At 34.8% G+C, this 22,865-nt stretch overlaps 1 protein-coding gene across 2 annotated transcripts in view; it reads left to right on the top strand.

Annotated features, from left to right (window-relative positions):
- Positions 1-727: 727 nt before the first annotated feature.
- Positions 728-22,865, top strand: part of AGTPBP1 (ATP/GTP binding carboxypeptidase 1) — a 63,873-nt gene continuing 41,735 nt past the window's right edge. For both annotated transcript variants that reach the window (XM_063295188.1, XM_063295187.1), the window contains exons 1-7: positions 728-814; positions 13,250-13,377; positions 15,358-15,425; positions 16,057-16,124; positions 16,362-16,504; positions 17,705-17,836; positions 19,577-19,670. In XM_063295188.1, coding sequence (XP_063151258.1) covers positions 783-814; positions 13,250-13,377; positions 15,358-15,425; positions 16,057-16,124; positions 16,362-16,504; positions 17,705-17,836; positions 19,577-19,670 — 665 coding nt within the window. In that variant the 5' untranslated portion in view covers positions 728-782. The remainder of the gene's footprint in view (positions 815-13,249; positions 13,378-15,357; positions 15,426-16,056; positions 16,125-16,361; positions 16,505-17,704; positions 17,837-19,576; positions 19,671-22,865) is intronic.

Raw genomic sequence — 22,865 nt, 5'->3', positions numbered from 1 at the left:
ATTGGGTTAAGTTAGCATCCAGTAATTTCTTTAAGGCTAGCCGGGTTCATGTGACATTTTCCTAATGAAAAGTTTTTGTCAGTTACGAAATTCTGTTTAAAAATAAGTTTTGTGAAATTTTAAAGCTAAACCAAATTTTTTCTTAGGGATTTTGTATGTATTTACAGGCTGCTCAAACTTTTATATTTGCAAGAGAGCCAGTAATCTTTTTTCATTTATTTATTTTACATTGTGCTTTGGTGACTATTTCTGCACAAGTCACGGATAAGCAATCTGTGGCTTTGAGCTACAAACAGCTCTTGGCTGCAAAGGATACAAACCACAGAGTAGAAAGGAGCGTAATCAGCCAACTAGTGAGGCCAGATTGCTAGTTTCCTGCCAATAGAGAATGGATGTATGTGCGTGTTATATGAAGAAATGAGTGCTCATATGCAGTTCCCAGTTTGGGAACTTTTTGCATCCTTTCTGCTTTTTTCCTAACCAGCTATAATAATTGTAGCCAAACTACTAACTAAGCATATTTGAAATTACAACCCTAATCTGTATTTTTTGAGCCATTTAACCCAGTTGACAATTTTTAGAGATTTGTCTGCAAATTATGTGACATCTACCATATTTCCTTAGCCCAATTTTCACATTACTTATTAATAAGTTATACTTATTACATCAATTTCATATGCCAAATAGTCTTTGTGAATATGCTTGTATTCTCTTCCTTCTTTTTCAGATATGTTGATATGAGCAACTGATCTTTTTTGAGATAAAGCAAAAACCTCTTCAGAATGAATAAATTAAAAATGGCATCAGAAAAAAGGTAATCCGTCAGAAAACAATTTCAGTGATTATTCTGATTTGTAAGAATTGGATTTCACTTTCATTTTCATTTTCTTTCTTTTTTTTATATACTTTGATTTTAGTCCTTGAAGTTTATGTGTGAAGTGTACTCAGAAGGATAATGTTCCATATTATGAAAACTGAAATATGTGTATTTGAAAAACTGGTATTCATAAATCATGACTTTCCCTCGAAGATTTAACCTAGAGGGCTTTCTTGCAAAAAAAAAAAAAAAAAGCTAATCTTTTGACATGAAATTCCAATATCTTCTAACAAAAAGAATCACAGACTCAAAATTACAATATCTTCTAACAATAAGAATCACAGACAAGCCAATAAAAATTATCCTTAATTTGTATTTGTTTCTTTTTGAAGTTACTTTTGTTTATGACAATGATATATATATTCATAACCCCAAATCTGATTCATAAAATTTAACATATTACCTTTCTCTTTAGGTGCAACTGATAGTTTTTATGTATTACTTTTAATTTATTTTAATATTCTTTTTATGTAGTAATCTTCAAAATCATTAGCATTTTTAATTTATAAATTTAAGTTTAATTGGAAAATAAACATTGAGAAGAATTCTCTGATAGAGGGACCTATGTTCAGTAGGTTTCCTGTGAAATTAAAGTTATCCCTAGCTTTTATATATAATTTTGAGAATATTTTTTATTCACAGTATGTAAACATACTGTTTGGATTAAATAACTGAAGTAAAAGAAATTTGATAATACTGTATAATGTATGTGGAATCTCTGATGCATTTGAACTTGTTAGATGTGCAAGCTATTAGAAGAATGTAAGTCATGAAGCAAAATGTTACTGTGTTGAGGGCTTACCTTTAGGGTATCAGCCAAGCAGCCATGAATCTTTCCAGGTCATATTATTGCATGCCTGTCCATTTTAGATTTTCTTCCTATTTGTTTTTGTTGAGATTTTTTTGTGCTTCTGCATATGTTTGAGTTTTCTTAGGATTATTCATCCTTTCATCTTCTGGGTCGGTATTTGCACTATACAAATAATGGTATAAATAATGAATTTGCTCAGGTTCTATGCAATATGTATTCCAAAATAATGTAGATGTATTTCTATTTTATATTATTTTTTACACTTCTGGTCTGAGAATCTCTTTCAGTTATGCCAGTGATAAAGGTACTGTGTCAGTAATTATCACTTTTGAACAAGGCCTGACTTTTGCTAGCATAGATATTTTTGAGAAATAGCGTGGAATAGGATACATATACTTAACGGAGTTTCACAATAGGGAAATATTCAGTAAATTTTATATAATACTAATGTTTGCAAAATAAGGAAGTTAGTTTAAATGTTCCCATTCTCGGAATCAAATATGCTCCAGAAGTGATTGTACCACTTTTTTCCTTGCATTTGATTAATCTGCAACATACTCAGTTCAAAATATTTTCCCTCTTATTTTCCTCCACCTCATATGAATTAGTTATGTCTGCATGTTTGCCAGATTTTAATTTTTGTGTTAAGCTATCTACAAACCTTTTACACTAAACATTTTTGTAATTTTATCATCTTGTGGAGATACTATGTGGGACATAGTAAGTGTCAGTAAGAGTACTATAGTATTTGTGCATATTTTGTGACAAACCCTCAATATAGCGTCTGTAAATTTAAGAAAGATCATTTTAAAATAAAACACTTGAATTAAAACAAACTAGACTTGCACAAATTGTTTGAAATAGAAAAGCTAGTTAATGAAATACTAACAGAGGTCCCAAAAATGGAAATGGAATTCTCCTGCAAATTACCCATACAATTACAGAAATATTTCACGAACTCTGAAAAATAATTTATTTTTGTCCTTGCTGAGCTCACTGGATTGGATCCATAGGCTGTGCTAGTTGAAAACTGCTCTTTTTATTTGTTCCTTTTCCCAGCTGGTTTATGTACTATGGAAGTTATAAGTACCAGGAAATATTGGGTGGAAATAATTATAGTTGAATGTGTAACTTGCATACAAAATAATTACATTTATGTAAAGATAAATATGGGCTGGAAATTTTGTCTAATCATGGCTTTCTGGTAATGTAAAATATGTATGCTTACATGAAGGTATGCTGTATTTGTGAAATAACCCTTTTATTGTTTTGAAGGAAACTTACTTCTAGATAAGTATTATTATTACATTCGTTCCAGAATCATTCCTCTGAACTTTGTAAAACAATCTCAAGGCTTCTGGGTTTAGTCTTGAAGGAACTGTGGCCTTATGACATGAAGTGGTTGCCCTGGTAACATACAAGATAGCAGTTGTGTCTAGATCTGGCTCTAGAATTAGATCACTGTGTAAGGAATGATTAAGCTATAGGTTACACTTAGTTTTCAGCTTCAATGAAGGCGTTTTTAGAAGAAATAATGCAGAAATGAGGCGTGGTCATCGATTCCATATCACAGTCAGGATGTTTAAGCCACTTGGAAAGTGGGTAGGTCTGGACAATTCCACTCACTCTTGGCAAGAGGGAAACATTTCTCGGTAAGTTGAAAAGCCTGGGAAAGGATGATAGTATTGAAAGAAAGAAATGTTACTCAAATACTCAAGCAGGATTTATTCAAATTATCAAATGCTCAATTAATTCACATCAACACTGATAATAATGGCCAGGATTTTCCTAATATTGTTTTTAAACCATGGAAGAGAAACATGCTTATATTTTATTGACATTTTAAATCATTAAAGCAAATTTTCTGAATTGAAATGTTTTTATTTGTTAAATGGCCAGTCTCACAATGTAGTTTCACAGGGAAAATATACAATGAAAAATATTTCTGAAATATACTTTCAAAATTTTCCAATTAAATGAAATTAAATTTGTTAGATTTGTAAGGCTGTACAACTCAAAATGATTCTGGGTGGTGTAATGAATTGTTTTACTTAAATAAGTAAAAAACAAAAATAGTTATCAACAGATGAAGCAACACAGAGGAATTTATATACAACTCAAGCATCCTCAGGACCGCATTGTTCAAATTAGCTCAGGGCCTGGGAGGAAAAAATAGGTTTTAAGCATTTTTTAAAAAGGGTGGTAGCCATACAAATCTCAGGAGGAATGCTGTTCTAGAGGGCAGAAGCAGTGGCAGAGAAGGCATATTTCCTGTCTTGTCTTATCAGGTGACATTGTTTTGTTGATGGGGCCCAGAGCATACCAACTGTGTCCAAACAAACAGGACAAGCAGACACTATGAGAGATAGCTAGCCCTCCAGGTAGCTAGGCCCTGTGCCATTCAGGGCTTTAAGGGTGATATCCAGCACCTCACTTAGCAACTTCATGTAGGGTTAACCCTAACCCTAAACAAAAGGAGTAAGAGTGTCAAACGTTGTAGCTCCCTATGTCAGAGGCACCTGGCTCAATCTCATCCCCTCATCAATACTGACTAGAACTGACCATAGAGAGCCAGTTTGGTCTAGTGGTTAAGGCTCCAGGCTAGAAACCCAGAGACTGAGAGTTCTAGTCCCACCTTAAGCATGGAAGCCAGCTGGGAGACCTTGGTCCAGTCACTCTCTCTCAGCCCTACTCACCTCACAGGGTTGTTGTGGGGAAAATAGGAGGAGGAAGGAGTTACGTTCGCCACCTTGAGTTATTTATAAAAAAAATAAAGGTGGGATAGAAAATAAATAAATAAATATCACAGAAGTACCATGTTCCCTAAATCTAATCATAGGTGTTCTAGAAGGATACCATGGTTGATGATATCAAGGGATGCTAAGAGATCAAGAAGAACCAGGATAGTTGCATCACCCCTATTCGGGCTCTGCCAGAGGTCATTGAAAAGTGACCAAGGCCATCTCAGTGCTATGTCTATCTGACTGAAAGGGATCTAGAAAATGTGTTTTCTCCAGGACCCTTTGAAGCTGCAGCCTGACCACTTTCTCAGCAATTTTTCCTAAAAAGGGAAGGTTGGAGATACAGTAACAGCTTCCATGTATTTATTTATTTGAAGATTTTAATTACAATAATAAAAACTAGCACAAACTAAACTTAGAGAAAGGAAAAAGAGAGTAAAAAGTGCAAAGGAAAAGGTAAAAAGAAAAAAGAAAGGACAGAGTAAAGTAAGGAAAAAGAAAAGAAAAATAAGGAAGTGACTTCCAATCTTTATCACAAGTATAAAGAAATTTGATAGCTCTTCACCCCCTATAAGTTTACAAACAGATATCTCGTCTTTCCATAACCCATCCCTTATCTATAAGCAAATCCATAAGACATCAAGTTTTCAATCCTGGTGTCAGCAAAAGGAACATTAAAAAACATGTATTATTTTAACCTTGATCAAATAAATCAACTTTGTATTCCTTCCTGTTACTTCTGAAAATCTTTTTAATTGATTCAAATATTGTCGTAAGACTTGATCTCTCTTCAGTTCTTCTTTGTCCTATTGCCAAGGCTTCTTCAAGGCTTTAACAAGCCTCTTTTGTAAATCCAATAAAAAGATATTGTCCAGCTTATTCTCTTGGTTTATCATTTGTATTTCCCCTTTAATTTTTAAAACTTCAGCCAGCTTCTTTTGTATATCCAGTAAAGATTCCTTATGCGGGTGATTCTCTTGGCCTGTCACTTGTGTTATCATTTTAAATGCCTTCTCTGTCACACTTCTTTTTAATCCAATATTTCTGATTCTCTAGTATTTCTGCATCAAGCAAATTTGTTTCATGTCCGTCATTCCTTCATTAACATCTTTTGAACATAGTCTTTCCATAGAAGCAGACATTGTTACAGATATTGTTGATACTGTGGCTACTAATTTCTGGACCCATTTTTGAAAATCTCCTTTAGTGTTTCAAATGTTATAACATTTTGTGTCATTTTGTAAATCCCAATACTGATCAAAACCAAAAGCAGGTTTACACTTCTTTTTCTTTTTGCCTGGAATCTTTAGTCCCCTCTAGTGTCCAATTTAAATCATAAATTCTCTAATCTCTGTTATGACCTACAGTAGATAAAATAATTTTGGTTCCCATGAAAAGTTGTTTATTTTATATGGTTAGTTCCAAAACCTTATAGTGCAAGTTTCAATATTCCAGATTTGTCTGGACCCTTAATTCATTTATAACTTCCTTCATTCAAAATCTTATTTAGCTTTTTGCCATTTATTTCAAATTCTTTTAAGTTCTTAAATTTATAGTTAAATTTTCTTTTGTTCAGAAATGAAGATAGACACACCAGGTAGCTTTTCAAACTTGTCATTCTGAAGATCTCTAATAGCTTTAAGATGGTTAAATAAGCAATTTCTGAAAGTGATTAGAAACAAGGTTAGCAAACTTAGTTCCTCTAAAAGGTTGTGAGCTTGGTGTCTGATCCCTTCATCCCCCAGTGCTCAAACTCACTGGAGACCACTGTCCTGCAGTCTCCTCGTGAGGAGCAGCCATCCAGAGCACATGTGGGCAATCTCCTGGTCTATTCACCAGTTCTTCAGTCTTTGCCATGCTTGTCATCTCCGCTCTCTCTGAGATGTGTTTAGCTCGCCATGCCTTCCCTGGAAGTTGGCATCTTCAGGTCCAGTAACAGCTTCTTGAGGAGGAGGCATAACACCATCTTCAATCCAGTGGGACTACCCTCCCCCACTCAGCAAAGTCAAAAATACAGCATGGACCTAACTATATATCCCTTCCTGGGAGGGGCATGGATCTAATAGACAAGTGATTAGATTAGCAGTCCTGGGAATCTGTCCAAGTTAAAGGCAAAACCTTTTGCCAGTTAACCAAGCCAGACTGTTTTTGTCATCAGACTAGCCCAGTCAGAATCCATCTCTGAGTGAATCCAAGCCACTTCATCTGCCAGATTCTTTGCTTTCTATAATATATTTTTTTTAAAACTTTTACTACATGACCTGTATGGTAGGCAGAGAGACCTAGGTTGGTATAGTGGTTAAAGGCATCAGGCTAGAAATAGGAGACTGTTGAGTTCTAGTCCACTTTAGGCACAAAGCCAGCTGGGTGACCTTGGGCCAGTCACACACTCTCAGCCCTAGGAAGCAGGCAGTGGCAAACCACTTTTGAAATCTTGCCAAGAAAATCGGTGCCTGGAGTAAACACTGACTCAAAGTCACAATTAAAAAAAGGTAGGTAGATACAGGTAAATGCTGTGCTCTGTTACAGTATGTTAGTAATCATGCTTCAAATTTTTAAGTATGTATCAGGTTTCCCTCCCTGTTTTTAGACTAGGTGATATATCAAAGTACTTAAACTCAGTAAGATATACATTTTTTAGACAATTGCATTTTCAAAGCAAATCTAGGCTTAATTTTCAACATAGTATTGCCATTTTAAGATTACAGCCATTCTTAGTGAATATGTGTAGATCTCTTCAATACCACAGAAATTATCCATTCTGGAATGTAGTCTATTCAAGCCCAATGTGCATCTGAAATGGTATTTTCAGATTATTTGCATTCTATTTACACTGCTGTAGGAATAACTTGCGCTTTTTGGGATCTGGCGTATAAAATCATGTGTAATTCCAATGACCTGTTTTTCTTTTTTTAGAATTATTGTTTAGATTAGGAATTGGATGTGGGGAAAGATACTAAAAAGTCACATCTCACAAGAAGTTCGTATTGGTGATTTTTAGTATAAAAACAATTTCTCATAGGGCAGTTTAAAAGAAGGATGTGCTAGGTTAAATTTTCTGTTAGTATTTCAGTTACTTTCTGAGCAAGAAGACATATTATTTTACTGTGCTGGTTCAGGCAGTAAAAGTCAAGTGTACAAACGATGAGTGTATAGTTTCATGTAGTCCCATTGTTTCTGCTTGGCTCCTCTATTTGCATGAATAAGGAAACAAGTCAAGATATGATACTTAATCATCACATTCCTTTATCTGGAAATGGCTCATGACTTTTGATAATAAAGACTTGGATTAAAGATTATTTATACATTCTTACTTATTGAGAAGCCATTGGCTAGATTCAATCATTTTGATAAGCCATGCTTTATTTTAATCCAGGACTGTTGAAAAAAGCATAGTAACTTGCTTTATACAATACTGAGTCAAAGTGTTACAAAGCACGTTAAGGTTTAATATGACACAGTATGTGAGTCTGTAGTTCAGGCGTGTACAACTTCTATATATTTGAGAGTTACAGTGAATTTTGAATGGCATGCCAAGGGCCAACCCCAGAAGTTTAATTTTAAAATGCTCTATTGTATCATTTCATTTTTAAATACTATTTTCTTATTTTTATGGGGAGGGGGTGTAATAGCAAAAACCCCTTCTCCCCAAGGGTCATTGACACAGAGGTACTTTTCAGTGTTATAGTTCTTTCTGCTGGTAAAAAGAAAAAAACAAACCCCGCAGCCTTATTTTAACAGAAGGAACAGCAAGTAAATAATTGGTCAGTAAAACGGATAAGGCTGAAAGCCTTTGTGCCTTTGTTTGTGTGTTTATGTTTTGGGACATTTTGGAGTTTAAATAGCAATGTGTGTACCTTAAGCCTAGGTTGTTGTTTTGGCCTTTAAAATACAGGGGTGGGGGGAAAACCGGATTTTTCCTATTTTGGGGGAAATCTGGTTTTTCAAATGGTACAGTGGATGTCCTAAACTTTTGAAAGGTACAAGGAACCTGCCTGATTTAGATGTGATGGGAAGTAGGAGTGTATAAAATACTTAATTTCAAACTATATCAACTCAAAATTTCACAAAACACCAAAGTTCAGGTGGCACTGTGTTTTGAATTTAAGACCTCCCTTGGTCCTTGACTACATCCTTTGCAGCCAAAGGTGGGGGACATCTGTACAGTCAGTAAGAACAAGACCTGGAGCTGACTGTAGTTCAGATCATGAACTTCTTATTGCACAATTTAGGATCAGACTAAAGAAATTAGGGAAGACCCACAGATTAAATATGAGCTCACTAATATTCCTAAGGAATATGCAGTGGAGGTGAAGAATAGATTTAAGGGACTGGACTTAGTAGATAGGGTCCCAGAAGAACTATGGACAGAAGTTTGCAACATTGTTCAGGAGGCGGCAACAAAATACATCCCAAAGAAAGAGAAAACCAAGAAGGCAAAATGGCTGCCTGCTTAGACACTAGAAGTAGCCCAAGAAAGAAGGAAAGCAAAAGGCAACAGTGATAGGGGGAGATATGCCCAATTAAATGCAAAATTCCAGAGGTTAGCCAGAAGAGATAAGGAATTATTTTTAAACAAGCAATGTGCAGAAGTGGAAGAAGACAATAGAATAGGAAGGACAAGAAACCTCTTCCAGAAAATTAGAACCATCAGAGGTAAATTCCAGGCAAAAATGAGTATGATCAAAAACAAAGATGGCAAGGACCTAACAGAAGAAGAAGAGATCAAGAAAAGGTGGCAAGAATATACAGAAGACCTGTATAGGAAGGATAACAATATCGGGGATAGCTTTGACGGTGTGGTCAGTGAGCTAGAGCCAGACATCCTGAAGAGTGAGGTTGAATGGGCCTTGAGAAGCTTTGCTAATAACAAGGCAGCAGGAGACGATGGTATCCCAGCTGAATTGTTCAAAATCTTGCGAGATGATGCTGTCAAGGTAATACATGCTATATGCCAGCAAATTTGGAAAACACAAGAATGGCCATCAGATTGGAAAAAATCAGCTTATATCCCCATACAAAAAAAGGGAAACACTAAAGAATGTTCAAACTATCGAACAGTGGCACTCATTTCACATGCCAGTAAGGTAATGCTCAAGATCCTGCAAGGTAGACTTCAGCAATTCATGGAGTGAGAATTGCCATATGTACAGGCTGGGTTTAGAAAAGGCAGAGGAACTAGGGACTGAATTGCTGATATCCGCTGGATAATGGAAAAAGCCAGGGAGTTTCAGAAAAACATCTATTTCTGTTTTATTGACTATTCTAACGCCTTTGACTGTGTGGAGCATAACAAATTGTGGCAAGTTCTTAGTGGTATGGGGATACCAAGTCATCTTGTCTGCCTCCTGAAGAATCTGTATAACGACCAAGTAGCAACAGTAAGAACAGACCACGGAACAACGGACTGGTTTAAGATTGGGAAAGGAGTACGGCGGGGCTGTATACTCTCACCCTACCTATTCAACTTGTACGCAGAACACATCATGCGACATGCTGGGCTTGAGGAATCCAAGGCTGGAGTTAAAATTGCTGGAAGAAACATTAACAATCTTAGATATGCAAATGATACCACTTTGATGGCTGAAAGCGAAGAGGAACTGAGGAGCCTTATGATGAAGGTGAAAGAAGAAAGTGCAAAAGCTGACTTGCAGCTAAACCTCAAAAAAACCAAGATTGTGGCAACCAGCTTGATTGATAACTGACAAATAGAGGGAGAAAACATAGAAGCAGTGAAAGACTTTGTATGTTTAGGTGCAAAGATTACTGCAGATGCTGACTGCAGTCAGGAAATCAAGATGTTTAATACTTGGGAGAAGAGCAATGACAAATCTCAATAAAATAGCAGAGATATCACGCTGACAACAAAGGTCCGCATAGTTAAAGCAATGGTATTCCCCGTAGTAACATATTGCTGCAAGAGCTGGACCATAAGGCTGAGAGAAGGAAGATAGATGCCTTGGAACTGTGGTGTTGGAGGAAAATTCTGAGAGTGCCTTGGACTGCCAGAAGATCAAACCAGTCCATACTCCAGGAAATAAAGCCAGACTGCTCACTTGAGGGAAGGATATTAAAAGCAAAACTGAAATAATTTGGCCACATAATGAGAAGACAGGACACCCTGGAGAAGATGCTGATGCTAGGGAGAGTGGAAGGCAAAAGGAAGAGGGGCTGACCAAGGGCAAGATGGATAGATGATATTCTGGAGGTGGTGGACTCGTCCCTGGGGGAGCTGGGGGTGTGGACGACCAACAGGAAGCTCTGGCGTGGGCTGGTCTATGAAGTCACGAAGGGTCGGAAGCGACTGAACGAATAAACAACAACAACTTAGTCCTTGTGGAATCTGGAGCTTGAAATATTTCAGAACTTACCATTTTGCATATCGCTAATTGGAAACTCATTAACCATTGGCTTTTACCTGCTTAGAGCAAAGGAGCTGCTTACTCACAAAGTTTATGCATATGCTGGTTTATCAAAGTAACATCATATAATTGCAACTAAGTATGGAAATTAGAATCTACATGGCATTTGCCTATATTCCTTTTAAATTTTGTGTTTTGTTTTGATGTGAGATTCTGATACTAATCAATATCTCTTTGTCTCTTTCTGTAAGTGTATAAAAGTGATGTACATAAATTAACCAAGGAATTAATAGTGAGTTAAACAAGAGATATGTATGTGATAGATACTATAATAACTGTAAAATAAATTATTTTAAATATAGTTAGATTCTAATATGTTCATTTTAACCCACTGTGTTCCTGAATTGAGAGTGATGATTGTGTAACAAGTTACAAATTTAGGCCATTTTCTAATGTGCAGTAGAACTGGTTTGTAATAATTGGCCAATGAATAGTAACTCATCACAGCTTTAATAAATGAACACTGACAGTATTAAACAATTCATTCAGGCTAGCCATATTTCAGTATATGTATATGTACAATAAATTATCATGTGCTGTATATATGCGGTACATTACAAGATGACAAGCAGAATGTCTTACAGTGCCAGTTCTTAAGAAGAAGTAGCTGTTTCTTTGTACTTCTACACATTGTACAACTCACTCCCCAACTTTATTTAAATGTATTTTATGTTCTCGGTGGTTCTCCAGGCTGCTGCTTATAAAGTGATACATAACAATTGGCTATCATCAACTTTGGGGAAATCCACATTTGTACAAGTAAAAAAAAATTACTAAGAAAAAACTTGGATGGCTAATAACGAGTAGATGAGATATAAGTACTGGTCGAAAGTTCAGTGAAAAGAGACTTACTGGATAGAGAGAAGAGTTGTAATAGAATATGGGCAGGGCTGGCTGACATCCTGAAGATGTATATTCCATACTGCATCATTTTGGATCCAGCTTTGATAGTTATCTCCAAAAATAGTGGCTGGCCTTTTATTAGTCATCTTGCATTTTGGATTTTATTACAGAAATTTAAGCCTAAACCAAGACAACTGATAACAGTAAAAAATAGTTAATGCCACAATATATGTTAACATATGCTGTGATTTGTGTAAACGCTGATGATACCCAACTGACTTATTACAAAGTATAAAGAACAACTTGGATTAATTTTGAAAATGTTAATATAGAGGCGTCATATTCTTTTCATTAGAATATATATTCATAGTATTAATTATCCTGAATGTCCTGTATCCAGAGGACATTCAGGGTACCCTAGTCATTTTTACCTTCATTCTGAATGGACATAAAATACAGGTGGTCCTTGCTTAGTGACCACTCATTCAGTGACCATTTGAACTTACACTGAACAAGTGTTACTTACAACCGGTCCTCAAAGTTCCAGCCTTCTTTGCCAGCTTCTTACAAGCAAAGTCAATGGGGAAGCCAGCAGGAGATCACAAATGGTGACCATGTGATATCCTCACTTAACAATGGCAAAGGGAGTACCGGAATTTCTGTTGCTAAGTGGCATGGCATGTGACATTGCATTTTACAACCGTGTTGTTTAGTGATGGAAATTCCAGTTCCAATTGCCATTGTTAACCAAGGACTAGATTTCACAGTCTCATTCTCAAGTAGTCATTATTACTTTACCGCTTTCTTTCCCCTGAATTTAATAACAGTTTGGACAAGCAGAATCTGCAGCAAAATGTTGAAGTACCTTCTGTTCATTATTCTAGTCTATTCTAGTTCATTATTCTTCTTTGTATATTTTCTTGCTATTTCTGCACTTAATTAGTTTGTTTTTTTCTTTAACTTGGTATTCAAGCTTTTCTATACTCTGTATTTTGTATTTTAACTTTATTTTGAAATTCTAATGAAGTTCTTATTAAAAAAAATAGAGGGAGAAACACTGCCTTAATATGTAAAGTTCCTGCAGGGAAGAATGTATGTGTGGAAATTGATGTTAATCTTTTTCTTACCAGTTGTCCGTGCTTTTAGTTAATTTTTAATCTTCCTGAAAAGTGAAGAGGAAGTAAGCACATCTGTATTCTGTACAGGTATAGAAGAATTTGAAAGCATAGGAGGGGGTTTGGGAAAAGGGGTCATTTAGATTCACCAGTTCTCCTCTCTAGTTTCCTATATGCATTCTTCTGAATATCTGCTGAGAAACTGCCAAGATTGATTTTATATATTCTGTTCAATGTTAAACGTGTTCATTTCTCTTTCTTTTTTCCTGCTCCCTTTTTTCTCGTTACTACTGAAAAGCAAAGACCTGTCAACTGCATGTTATTTTTCTCTATATGACATTTAGGGTCATAGTCCTAATTTTAAATTTGCTTAACATTTCTTTCCATACTCTGAAAAATACCTGTCCATATCACAGCATAAATACATTTCTTTTCCCCAGTGTAACTAACAACTCTCGGATTTTGAGTCTGCTGGCACAACTGGAGAAGATCAATGCAGAATGTTTGGTAGAAGCAGACACTGCCAGATATGTTACAGCAAAAATTCTTCACCTGGCTCAAAGTCAAGGTAAATAAATATACATTATAAATGCCCATTAACTTAGGTGTGTGCATGCATGTGTGTTATAAGTTCTCATATACATTATGTATGACATTTAAGCAGTTATATTTTTACAATGTTGATATAGATAGGTGGGAAATGTAATATAGTTAAGGGAATCCATTTTCATGGGCTAGGACAAGCATCTGGCAGTTTTGCAGCATGGCTGATTAAATCTCAAAGAAGGAACATCATTAAAAACAAATTCTTAAATTACACTTATTATTTTAAGCAAGTGAGAGCTAGCCTAGCCTGCCTTGTTTAGTATTTCTTTTGCTTTTCTCCTGTTTTGTGATCTGTTTTGACTAGTACATTTATTCCATTATTTTCTACCCCTATAGTTTCTAGGTCAAAACCAAAAGTGAATTCTAGGCTTTCATTTTTCAGCTTCCAGTATTTTTTTTTAACATCTCAGCTCTTTTCCTGTCCATATTTTATTCTGGGCAGAAGTGACAGATGATCCTTGTCCTTATTCCACCCTAGTATGTCCTGAAACCTATTCATCATGATTTCAGATCCCTGGCTTTTAACTTGCTCATAATCATTAGTGATTTTTATTAGTTCACTCTTTATCCTCTTTTCATCTCCCCCTCAAAGATCTATTGAAAAAAAAATCAGGTTTTAATTGCATGCAGTTTTATGTATTATCAAGAATAGAAAAAATCCTTTAAAAATTCATTTTAATACTAATTCTGTATTGTGCATGTGTATTAAGAAGAAACCTCAAGGCAATAGCCAGAGAAGTGTATTTTTTGCTTTTGTTGCATTGATCATACAGTATGTTTAAGGGAAAGCATTGCTGTCACTTGGGATCAATCACTAGCTGCCAAAGGTATGCTTAATTATTACTACCACTTTTTACATGTTTAAACTTTTTTTAAAAAATCATCCCCTTGGACACTTTTTACTGTTAGTATCCTGGTACTAACAGCCTCATGTGGCACAGAGTGGTAGGTGGCAGTATTGCAACCGAAACTCTCCCCACGACCCGAGTTCGATCCCAGTGGAAGCTGGATTCTCGGGTAGCCGGCTCAGGTCGACTCAGCCTTCCATCCTTCTGAGATCAGTAAATGAGTACCCAGCTTGCTGCGGAAGGTGACGACTGGGGAAGGCAATGGCAAACCACCCCGCCCTAGTCTGCCAAGAAAACTTCGGGAAAGCAGCGTCCGCCCAAAGGGTCAGTCATGACTCGGTACTTGCACAGGGGACCTTTCACCTTTCACACAACCTGGTACTTAGCAATCACCCCAGTCCTTCTTATTGCCTTAGGATGAAAAACAAAAGAGCGAGGATTTTGTTTCAAATCCCCACTGCTCTCTGTAGTGGAATATTCAAACCATTTCAGGTTTTGTTCTCTTTGAATCATGACATGAATCAAGTAGGGATGTTTTATATCTAGCCTAGAACAAATCCTTTTTGTTTCTTCCTTTGGTGCGTACTATTAATCTTGAGCAAACCAAATGTTTTTCTTACGGGATATAAGCAGGAATCTGTAACAAACTGTTATGATCTGTAAATGTTCTTGTTACTGCCCTTTCCAGCTTATTCCATTCTCCGTTCTATTCCTGATTTTTCCTTTTTTTCCCTTTTTTCCTTTTTTCTCCCTCCTTTTCGATGGTCAGCCAGCATTCTGCAGTCTTTAAGCATTCAGGATTGACTCTGGGCTGTTTTACTCTTTGTAGGATTTTTTCTTGTTGTAGATGGAACTTTTCCGGTTACAAAAAGACTGATACCTAGAGAATGCTATACAAGATTGGCTAGTGTAGTATTTTATATTTAAGAAGCTCAGACGTAAAACTTTCTAGAACATGATCTCTGACCTCTAATATTAACTTGTATGTTTTGCTTTTGTGTGGTTATCTTTTCTACACCTTGTTAAAGTAATCTACATTTAAATATCAATTTACTCATTTATTTAATAGAAGAGTATACAACTTTTAATTTCAGAAAAAATCAGGAAAGAAATGACTTCCAAAGGTTCAACAGGGATAGAAGTTATTCTCTCGACTTTAGAGGTAACAGTATAAAAATTTCACATTTTCTTGCAGAGTTGGGTCAAAGTAGTAATTTTATTTATTTGATTTTTTTATGGGGTTGCTACTGTATGGTATGAAAGATTAGAGTTTTACCATACTAATATAAAAGCTAATAGTGTATTAGATGCAATTAAAACAAATGATAGCTTTTGTTGTTTGGCCAGTGCTGTTTAACATGGGAAAGTCAAGGGCATGTCACAGCAGGAATTAATAGGGGTGTGCCACACTTCAGATTCAGGTGCAAAAAAGTATTCATACCACCTGTCTGTAGTTGTTTAAAAATCCTCTGCCATCCTGGGAAAAGGCCCTGGTGCTTTAAAGACTTGTAGATAGGTAAAATGTGATCAGCCCCACATGCTCCAAAGCACATTTGCACATTGCAGAACCCTAAAAGTATGATATGAGACTTACTGCATATAACACATGTATTTATTTAATTGATTTTTTATAGCCACACATCTTGCATGCCTTAAGATTCTGTATGATAAAGAGAGGAAACTTTTGCAGACTGTAATTCTTATTTAAGAATGTAGAATGATCATTTTTGAGTTTATATAAATTATGGAGGATATGACATAAATACTCTTGACATTCTTCCTGTTCATTTCAGAACACAAGAGATTTTCAGACTACATTAAATATCTTAAACATCTTAATTGAATTGGTGGCAGCAGGCAAGTTTTTATTTCAAATGATAATTTGTAGTGTCTTTCTCACACCTCAGAACTTTTTGCCTAATATATATGAATTATTACATTCCTAGATAATTTTAAAATACATAGTTTAGTATTTTAATGTCAAGAGAGTAAATAATTCCAAAGCAATTTGCAGTGATAATGTAAAGCAGTTGTGCCCTTAATAAAATCGGTTTATTTTAAGATTGCAGCTAATGGCTTATATATTATTTCTAGGCAGCAGCCGAAGAGCAAGTTTTCTTGTTTCTCGAGGAGGGACACAGATTTTGTTGCAATTACTTGTGAATGCGAGCAAAGAATCCCCACCAAATGAAGAATTAATGGTGCTATTACATTCTCTTCTTGCTAAAATTGGCCCAAAAGGTAGGTTGAGCCCAAGTGAATTCCCATCACAGTTTTTTAGTGTGATGAGTATTGCTGGAATAAAAGGATGACTTTGCACAAGTGTGGTCCTTCCTTGAATTGTGGCAACTGAGAAGAATAGGATCTCCGCTAAATATTACTAGCAAAAGGTATGGAATGAACAAGTTTGGAATGGTAATGTGGGCCTTTATTAGAATTATGAAGGTTAGACTCCCACTGTTGCTGACATAACCTTATGTCTTTGGAAGAGGTGTTTTTATTTAAAATGCTTATGTTGAATTAAAAGAATAACAGGTTATTTAAGGACACCTTAAAATTATTTTCCCCCACACTAGCAAGCCCAAATGTTCTGCTCTATGTCCTGTTAGAGGGGATGTGTGTGAAAATGGGAGATGACTTAATATGATTGTAATGCCAAGTTCTAGGATTTTTTTCCTGGAAAGTATTGCCTGACACTATGGTTTTTTTCCCCTTTCTGTTTCTCTCCTAGACTTTTTTCTTTATTTTTCTCATTTAATTCAATAGATATTTTATTCTGCTTTGACTCTTACTTTATGTTGTCCTGCTGAGCATTTTTTATTGTTTCATTGTTTACAAGCTTTCTATTCTTCGCAAGATGCTTTGAGAAAAGTGAAATGGAAGAATAGAAAAACAGATTATGGGAATAAGTTTCCTGCAGCATTAAAATTAACCGGGGGACACTTTTTCTATTTCGTTGTGGGTTTGTATGTACCTCTAACTGCTTGTATCCAACATCAAAAAATAGACATTTGGAGAAGCAGTGGAAACCATTACAAACTTAGAATAAATTCTAAGAAAACTAAAAGTGCTTTCTCCAATGGAATAACAAAGAAGCATGTATCACACAGAGAACAATTGCTTATTACAATTTCTACTATTAAAGTGAGCAGGAAGGTACCATTTCTTTTTCAGTAAATACTAAACATAGCCTGAGGATGGCTTGGTATTTAAGACACATGGATATTTAGAGTTATTTGTAGCTGTGAAATAGTTGTGTATATAGTATAGTCAGTAGTAAATAGTAACAGTTATTTAAGGTCCTGATCTAAAGACTTCTATTTCATTACAATGGAGTCACTGAAACATACTGTAGTAATTTAAATTAGTTTCTATATTGCCGTATCTCAGTAAATTTGAATTTGATAGGTGCTCATTTTTCTGTCCCTTTTGGATTTTCAGATAGAAAATTTGGAATAAAAGCCAGAATTAGTGGTGCTTTAAATATAACTCTGAACATAGTGAAACAGAACTTGCAGCATCAGAGGTTAATACTGCCTTGTCTTCAAGTGTTAAGAGTATACTCAACTAATTGTGAGTATTGTTGCATTTTTCCAACAACATATCTCCATTTATATAGATATTTACATACAAGATATATATTTCATTAGTGCTGAAAACCAATAAAAATGTGTAAATGTGTATGTAGTAGGAAGTCATACTTCGTTGCTTTTTTAAGCAAGAGTGTTTGAAATTACAGTTTCCTAAAATTATTCATGTGAAGTCTCTGTTCTTATTTTTCATTGCCAGTACATGGCACTTAGGTTCGCAGGAATCCATTAGATTTTTGTCCATTGTAATTCAGTATGTCCTTGAGCATTGTACAGCTGCATGCAGATATTTAAGTACCTTTGGTCAATTTGCCAAATTGCTTTAATGAATCCTGAAGTAACAGAAGCTGACAATCTCTATGAAGTAGAAAATTAAATGTGGCATTTTTATGCAAATTCGAATGCATGCTTACTAATTTTTGTGCAGTTGTTTACAGATTCAAAATATGGCAAGTATAGAGATTTGGATATCCTATCAGTTGGATATCCTATTTGTAACATGTCCTTGGCAGAAATAATAGCTTCTGAATATTCCCTGTAGCCATCTAGGAATCTTCCTATACTTGTCTTTAAATATTTCAGAAATATTCTTAGGTTTCCTTGCATGCACTGCATTTTTGAGATCTCTCCACAGATTTTCAGTAATATTCACATCTGGGGACTGTAAAGGCCATTCCAATACCTTTTTCTTTCTTTTCTGTAAGTACTTCATGGTTATTTGACAGGTATCTTCAGACTGTTGTCTTGCTGAAATATCCAACCTCTTTTCATCTTCAGTTTCTTTACTGATGGAAGAATATTAACTTCTGTGATAAGTTGATATTTAGTTTAATCCATCGTTCTTTCCACCTGCACATTATGTTCTGGGCCACATAATCCCAAAGCATAACAGAGCCACCCCCATACTTAATGGTTGTCATGGTTTTCTTTTCTTCAAGTGCTTCACCCTTTTTTCTTTTTTCTCTGAATGTTTCTTGTAATCAAACAGTACAATTTTTGTTTCATCAGTCAAAAACACTTCATTCCAAAATGTTTTGGACTTCCCAAGGCTTTTTTTTGCATATTTTAGAAGTTTACTTTTATCATACAATTTGATTATGTTTTCATGCAACTATATGTTAAGCCATAGTTGAACTGGTAGTATGAATAGATAGAGGAAAAAGTTTTCTTAAGTGTTGCATTACCAACTTAATTCCACAGAAGATGGTTACCAAAATCTTTAGTATTTATCACTGTTAACATACTGCTAATATAATGTCTATTAGTTGGGATTCATTCATCAGAGATAAAGGAGCTTGGAACGAAGACGCTTAAATTTGGTTATGAGAGTGTTAGAATTACCTTTGCAAAATAAGTATTACTAAATATTGACTGTGTAATAAAACTTACTTGGCATTTGATTGGTTTATCAATTCTAAAAATCATACAAATATGCTATATGAAAGTATGAGAGAAATACTGAGGTTAACTAGTGAACAAATGCAGTAATGTAGAATTTTTCCAAAACTCTTCATATATGATAATTTACCCAATATATATGTATAATATCTTCAATTGAAAATTACTATATATAGTAATATATCAAGTAATTATATTTGATATCTGAAATCACATTATTCATTTAAATAGAGTAATTGAAGAAGAAAATATTTTGGGGGTTTTGTGAATAGTGACCGCAGTATTTTTATACACTGATGTAAAATGTTGTGGTTTTTATTTTTAGCTGTAAATGCTGTTTCCTTGGGTAAGAATGGAGTTGTGGAATTGATATTTAAGATAATTGGTCCTTACAGTAAGAAAAATACTGGTCTTATGAAGTAAGTAGAACACCTGGATATATTGCATAGCTTTTATAATGTTGAAAATAATATTTAAAATATAATCATATCTAGCAGTTAAAATGGGAAATGAGCTGAAATTATTTTAATACCTCTTTGAGAATTCCTCTTTTAAAAAGTTATATTTGAGCTTAAATGTTTAAAATCATATATGTACTTTTTTTCTAAATAAGCCACAATTGTTATGCTCAAAGTGGCTTTTGATTTCTTTGATCCCATAGCAATAGTCACATTTATACTACACTACATTTATAATACTACATTTATAATACCTCGATTTGAAATAAATTAATTAATATGTTGTCTTCTGCAGCTCATAGCTGAATCTACTCAAACATATTACCAGTGGTCCTGGATATTGACACTTCCCTTTCAAAGGTGTTGAGCCACCTAAAAATCGGCAATGACACACCACCGCACAAAGATACAGACACAAGAACTATACCCTGTGGCAGATCAAGATGCCAACATGGTCCTTATATCTATTCTGACAACAAGATCAAAGGATTTAACAACACCCTGCATAAGATCCATGGGAATATTCTCTTGCTCATTCTCTAATTCGATATTTGTCAGCAATGCCCCAACACATTTTATATTGGACAAACCAGGCAGTCTGCCACAGAGGATGAATGGATACACTATATACAGGTATACTTGCAGATAAGCCGAGAATTTTAGTTTCCAAAATAACCCCCAAAATTGGGTTCAGCTTATCTGTGGATGGGCTTATCTGCAAGCATATATGGAGTGCTTTTTTAAAGTACTTGTACACACTCGTGGATAAGCTGACCCTCGACTTTTTAACCAACTACCATGAAAAATGTGCTACCCATGGATATGCCAATTGTGCAGATTTAAAACAGAAGCTGTCCTGGAAAACAATGTTTATTGATACAAAATATGAGAACAAATGAAATCCTTCAGAATATATTGAAAAAACATACCAAAGTTTCAAGAGTAGGTTTATCTGAGGGTAGCGCATTTTTCATGGTATTTTGGTTAAAAATTTGAAGGTCGATAGAAGAGAAACAGCAGATAGAGAGAAATGGCTAACATAATTGATACAGGAGGATGGAGAATTTAAGATGAAGTCAAAACAATTTACTGTGGAAGGATACAGTTTTCAACTGTCTTCATATGGTCAAAAGAAAGGTTTAATATGGATAAAAAGATAATTGGAATAGAAAAACAGAATTTGAAATTGAACTATATACAAATGAACATGTAATAGCAAAAACGTATAAACTTTTGTTAAGATTTGAAAGAGAGGAAGAACAAGTTAAAGACTGCATGACAAAATGGGCTATTAATTTTGGATATAATATACAGATGGACACTTGGGAAAGAATGTGGGTACTGGTATTAAATGTATATTGTGTCATAGCTTAAGAGAAAACTTTTATAAAATGATGTATCATTGGTATATGACACCAGAGAAATTATCAAAAATGTAGAAAGGTATTTCAAACCAGTGTTGGAGATGTGAAAAACATGAGGGGACATTTTATCATTCATGGTGGACTTGTGAGAAAGCTAAGAAATTTTGGATACAATTTCATTCTTTATGCAAAGGATTTTAAAGATAAATATTGTGAAGAAACCAGAGCTTTTTTTATTCGGACTTAGAGATAATGAATTAGAAAAGACTCATGGCAGATTGATTTTGTATATGGTAATTACAGCAAGATTATTGTATGCTCAATGATAAAAGAATAATGAAATTCCCACAGTGGAGAAATGGATTGTGAACATGTCAGAATTTGTGGAGAGGCAAAGCTGAACTGTTTGGTCAGAGGAAAACAACAACTTTTCTGAAAGACTAAAAACCTTATATGGAGTTTCTGCTGCAAGAAGAAAAAATATGATTTACGGGTTTGAGGACTAAAAAAATATGGATTAAGTGAGGTGCTGAAGGGACTTGCATAACATCTAAGAGGGAGGGGGAATTATTTAAGATTGTAACAGTATCTATTGAAAAGAAGGTCAGAAGTCATATTTCATAAATTTAGTTTTTTTCTTTCTTTTCTTTTCTTTTCTTTTCTTGCACTTTTTTCTTTTTTCTTTAGATTTGTCTTTTACTTTATGTAAAATTCTCAATAAGTATGAATTTTTTTAAAAATTGAGGATCATCTTATCCATGGATGGGCTTATCTGCGAGTATATACAGTATAGCTATCATCAGAAAAAAATGTGGAGGAGCATTTCATTTTCCCAGGGCATACTATTTTTCACCTCAAGCTAGTAGTACTTAAGAAAGGAATGTTTTAGGCAGGAGCTTCTTGTCACATTAAATTGTGAAATAATTATCCAGTGGAAAAATTCTGTGTTATGTAAGACCTTTACATTATGCATCTCATTTGTCCTCCCTCATTGGCCACACCTTTCTAAAACCAGCTTTATTTATTTATTTATTTGAATTTGTTAGCTGCCCAACTCCAAGGGACTTCATCTGTATTTAAACACATTTCTTTATTAGGACAGAAAACTCACATGATAAAACATTGACTGCTCTTGGAAATAATACTGGATTCAGTAGTCTATTTAAATCACCAACCAGTAGTTCTGGCCATCTCCTGACCCCAATAGGAATCCTGTCTATTCCCTTCCACTTTTGCACATCCTACTACAATGTATGCAGTTTAAAATCTCTTACACAGGACTCTGCTCATTTATCAGATAAAGAGGCCCCAATCCATTACAGGTAGTCCTCATTTAAGCAACCACAATTGGGACTGGCAACTTGCTCATTAAGCGAAGTGGTCGCTAAGTGAAATCAGGACTATGCTTTTGATCTTAGTTCAGCTTTCCTTTGCTTTACAGACCTGAGAAGGCAGTAAATGCAAGGACTGGTCATAAAGTTACTTTTTCATCACAATTGTAATTGTGAATAGTCACTAATTGAGGCAGTCGCTAAATGAGGACTACCTGTAATGCTTATGTTACAATAAGTTGTAATTGTTAAAGTTTAGAGTACCTTATGATTTTGTTGTTGTAGCAAAGGATTAGCATAGTTAACCTCTGGAAATATGTAATTATGTTGAAAATGTACTGTTTATCAATCTGGAGAAATAATATTTTTAAAGATTCATACAAAGCTAATATTTCTTTTTTCTTTATATCTGCTAAAGTAGTATGAGGAATATTACGGTACATGAAACAGAAAATGTTCTT

This window comes from Candoia aspera, chromosome 2, assembly GCF_035149785.1.
Source record: "Candoia aspera isolate rCanAsp1 chromosome 2, rCanAsp1.hap2, whole genome shotgun sequence".
Taxonomy (NCBI): Eukaryota; Metazoa; Chordata; class Lepidosauria; order Squamata; family Boidae; genus Candoia; species Candoia aspera.
The sequence above is the reverse complement of the archived record's forward strand: the minus strand, read 5'-3'. Positions and strand labels throughout refer to the sequence as shown.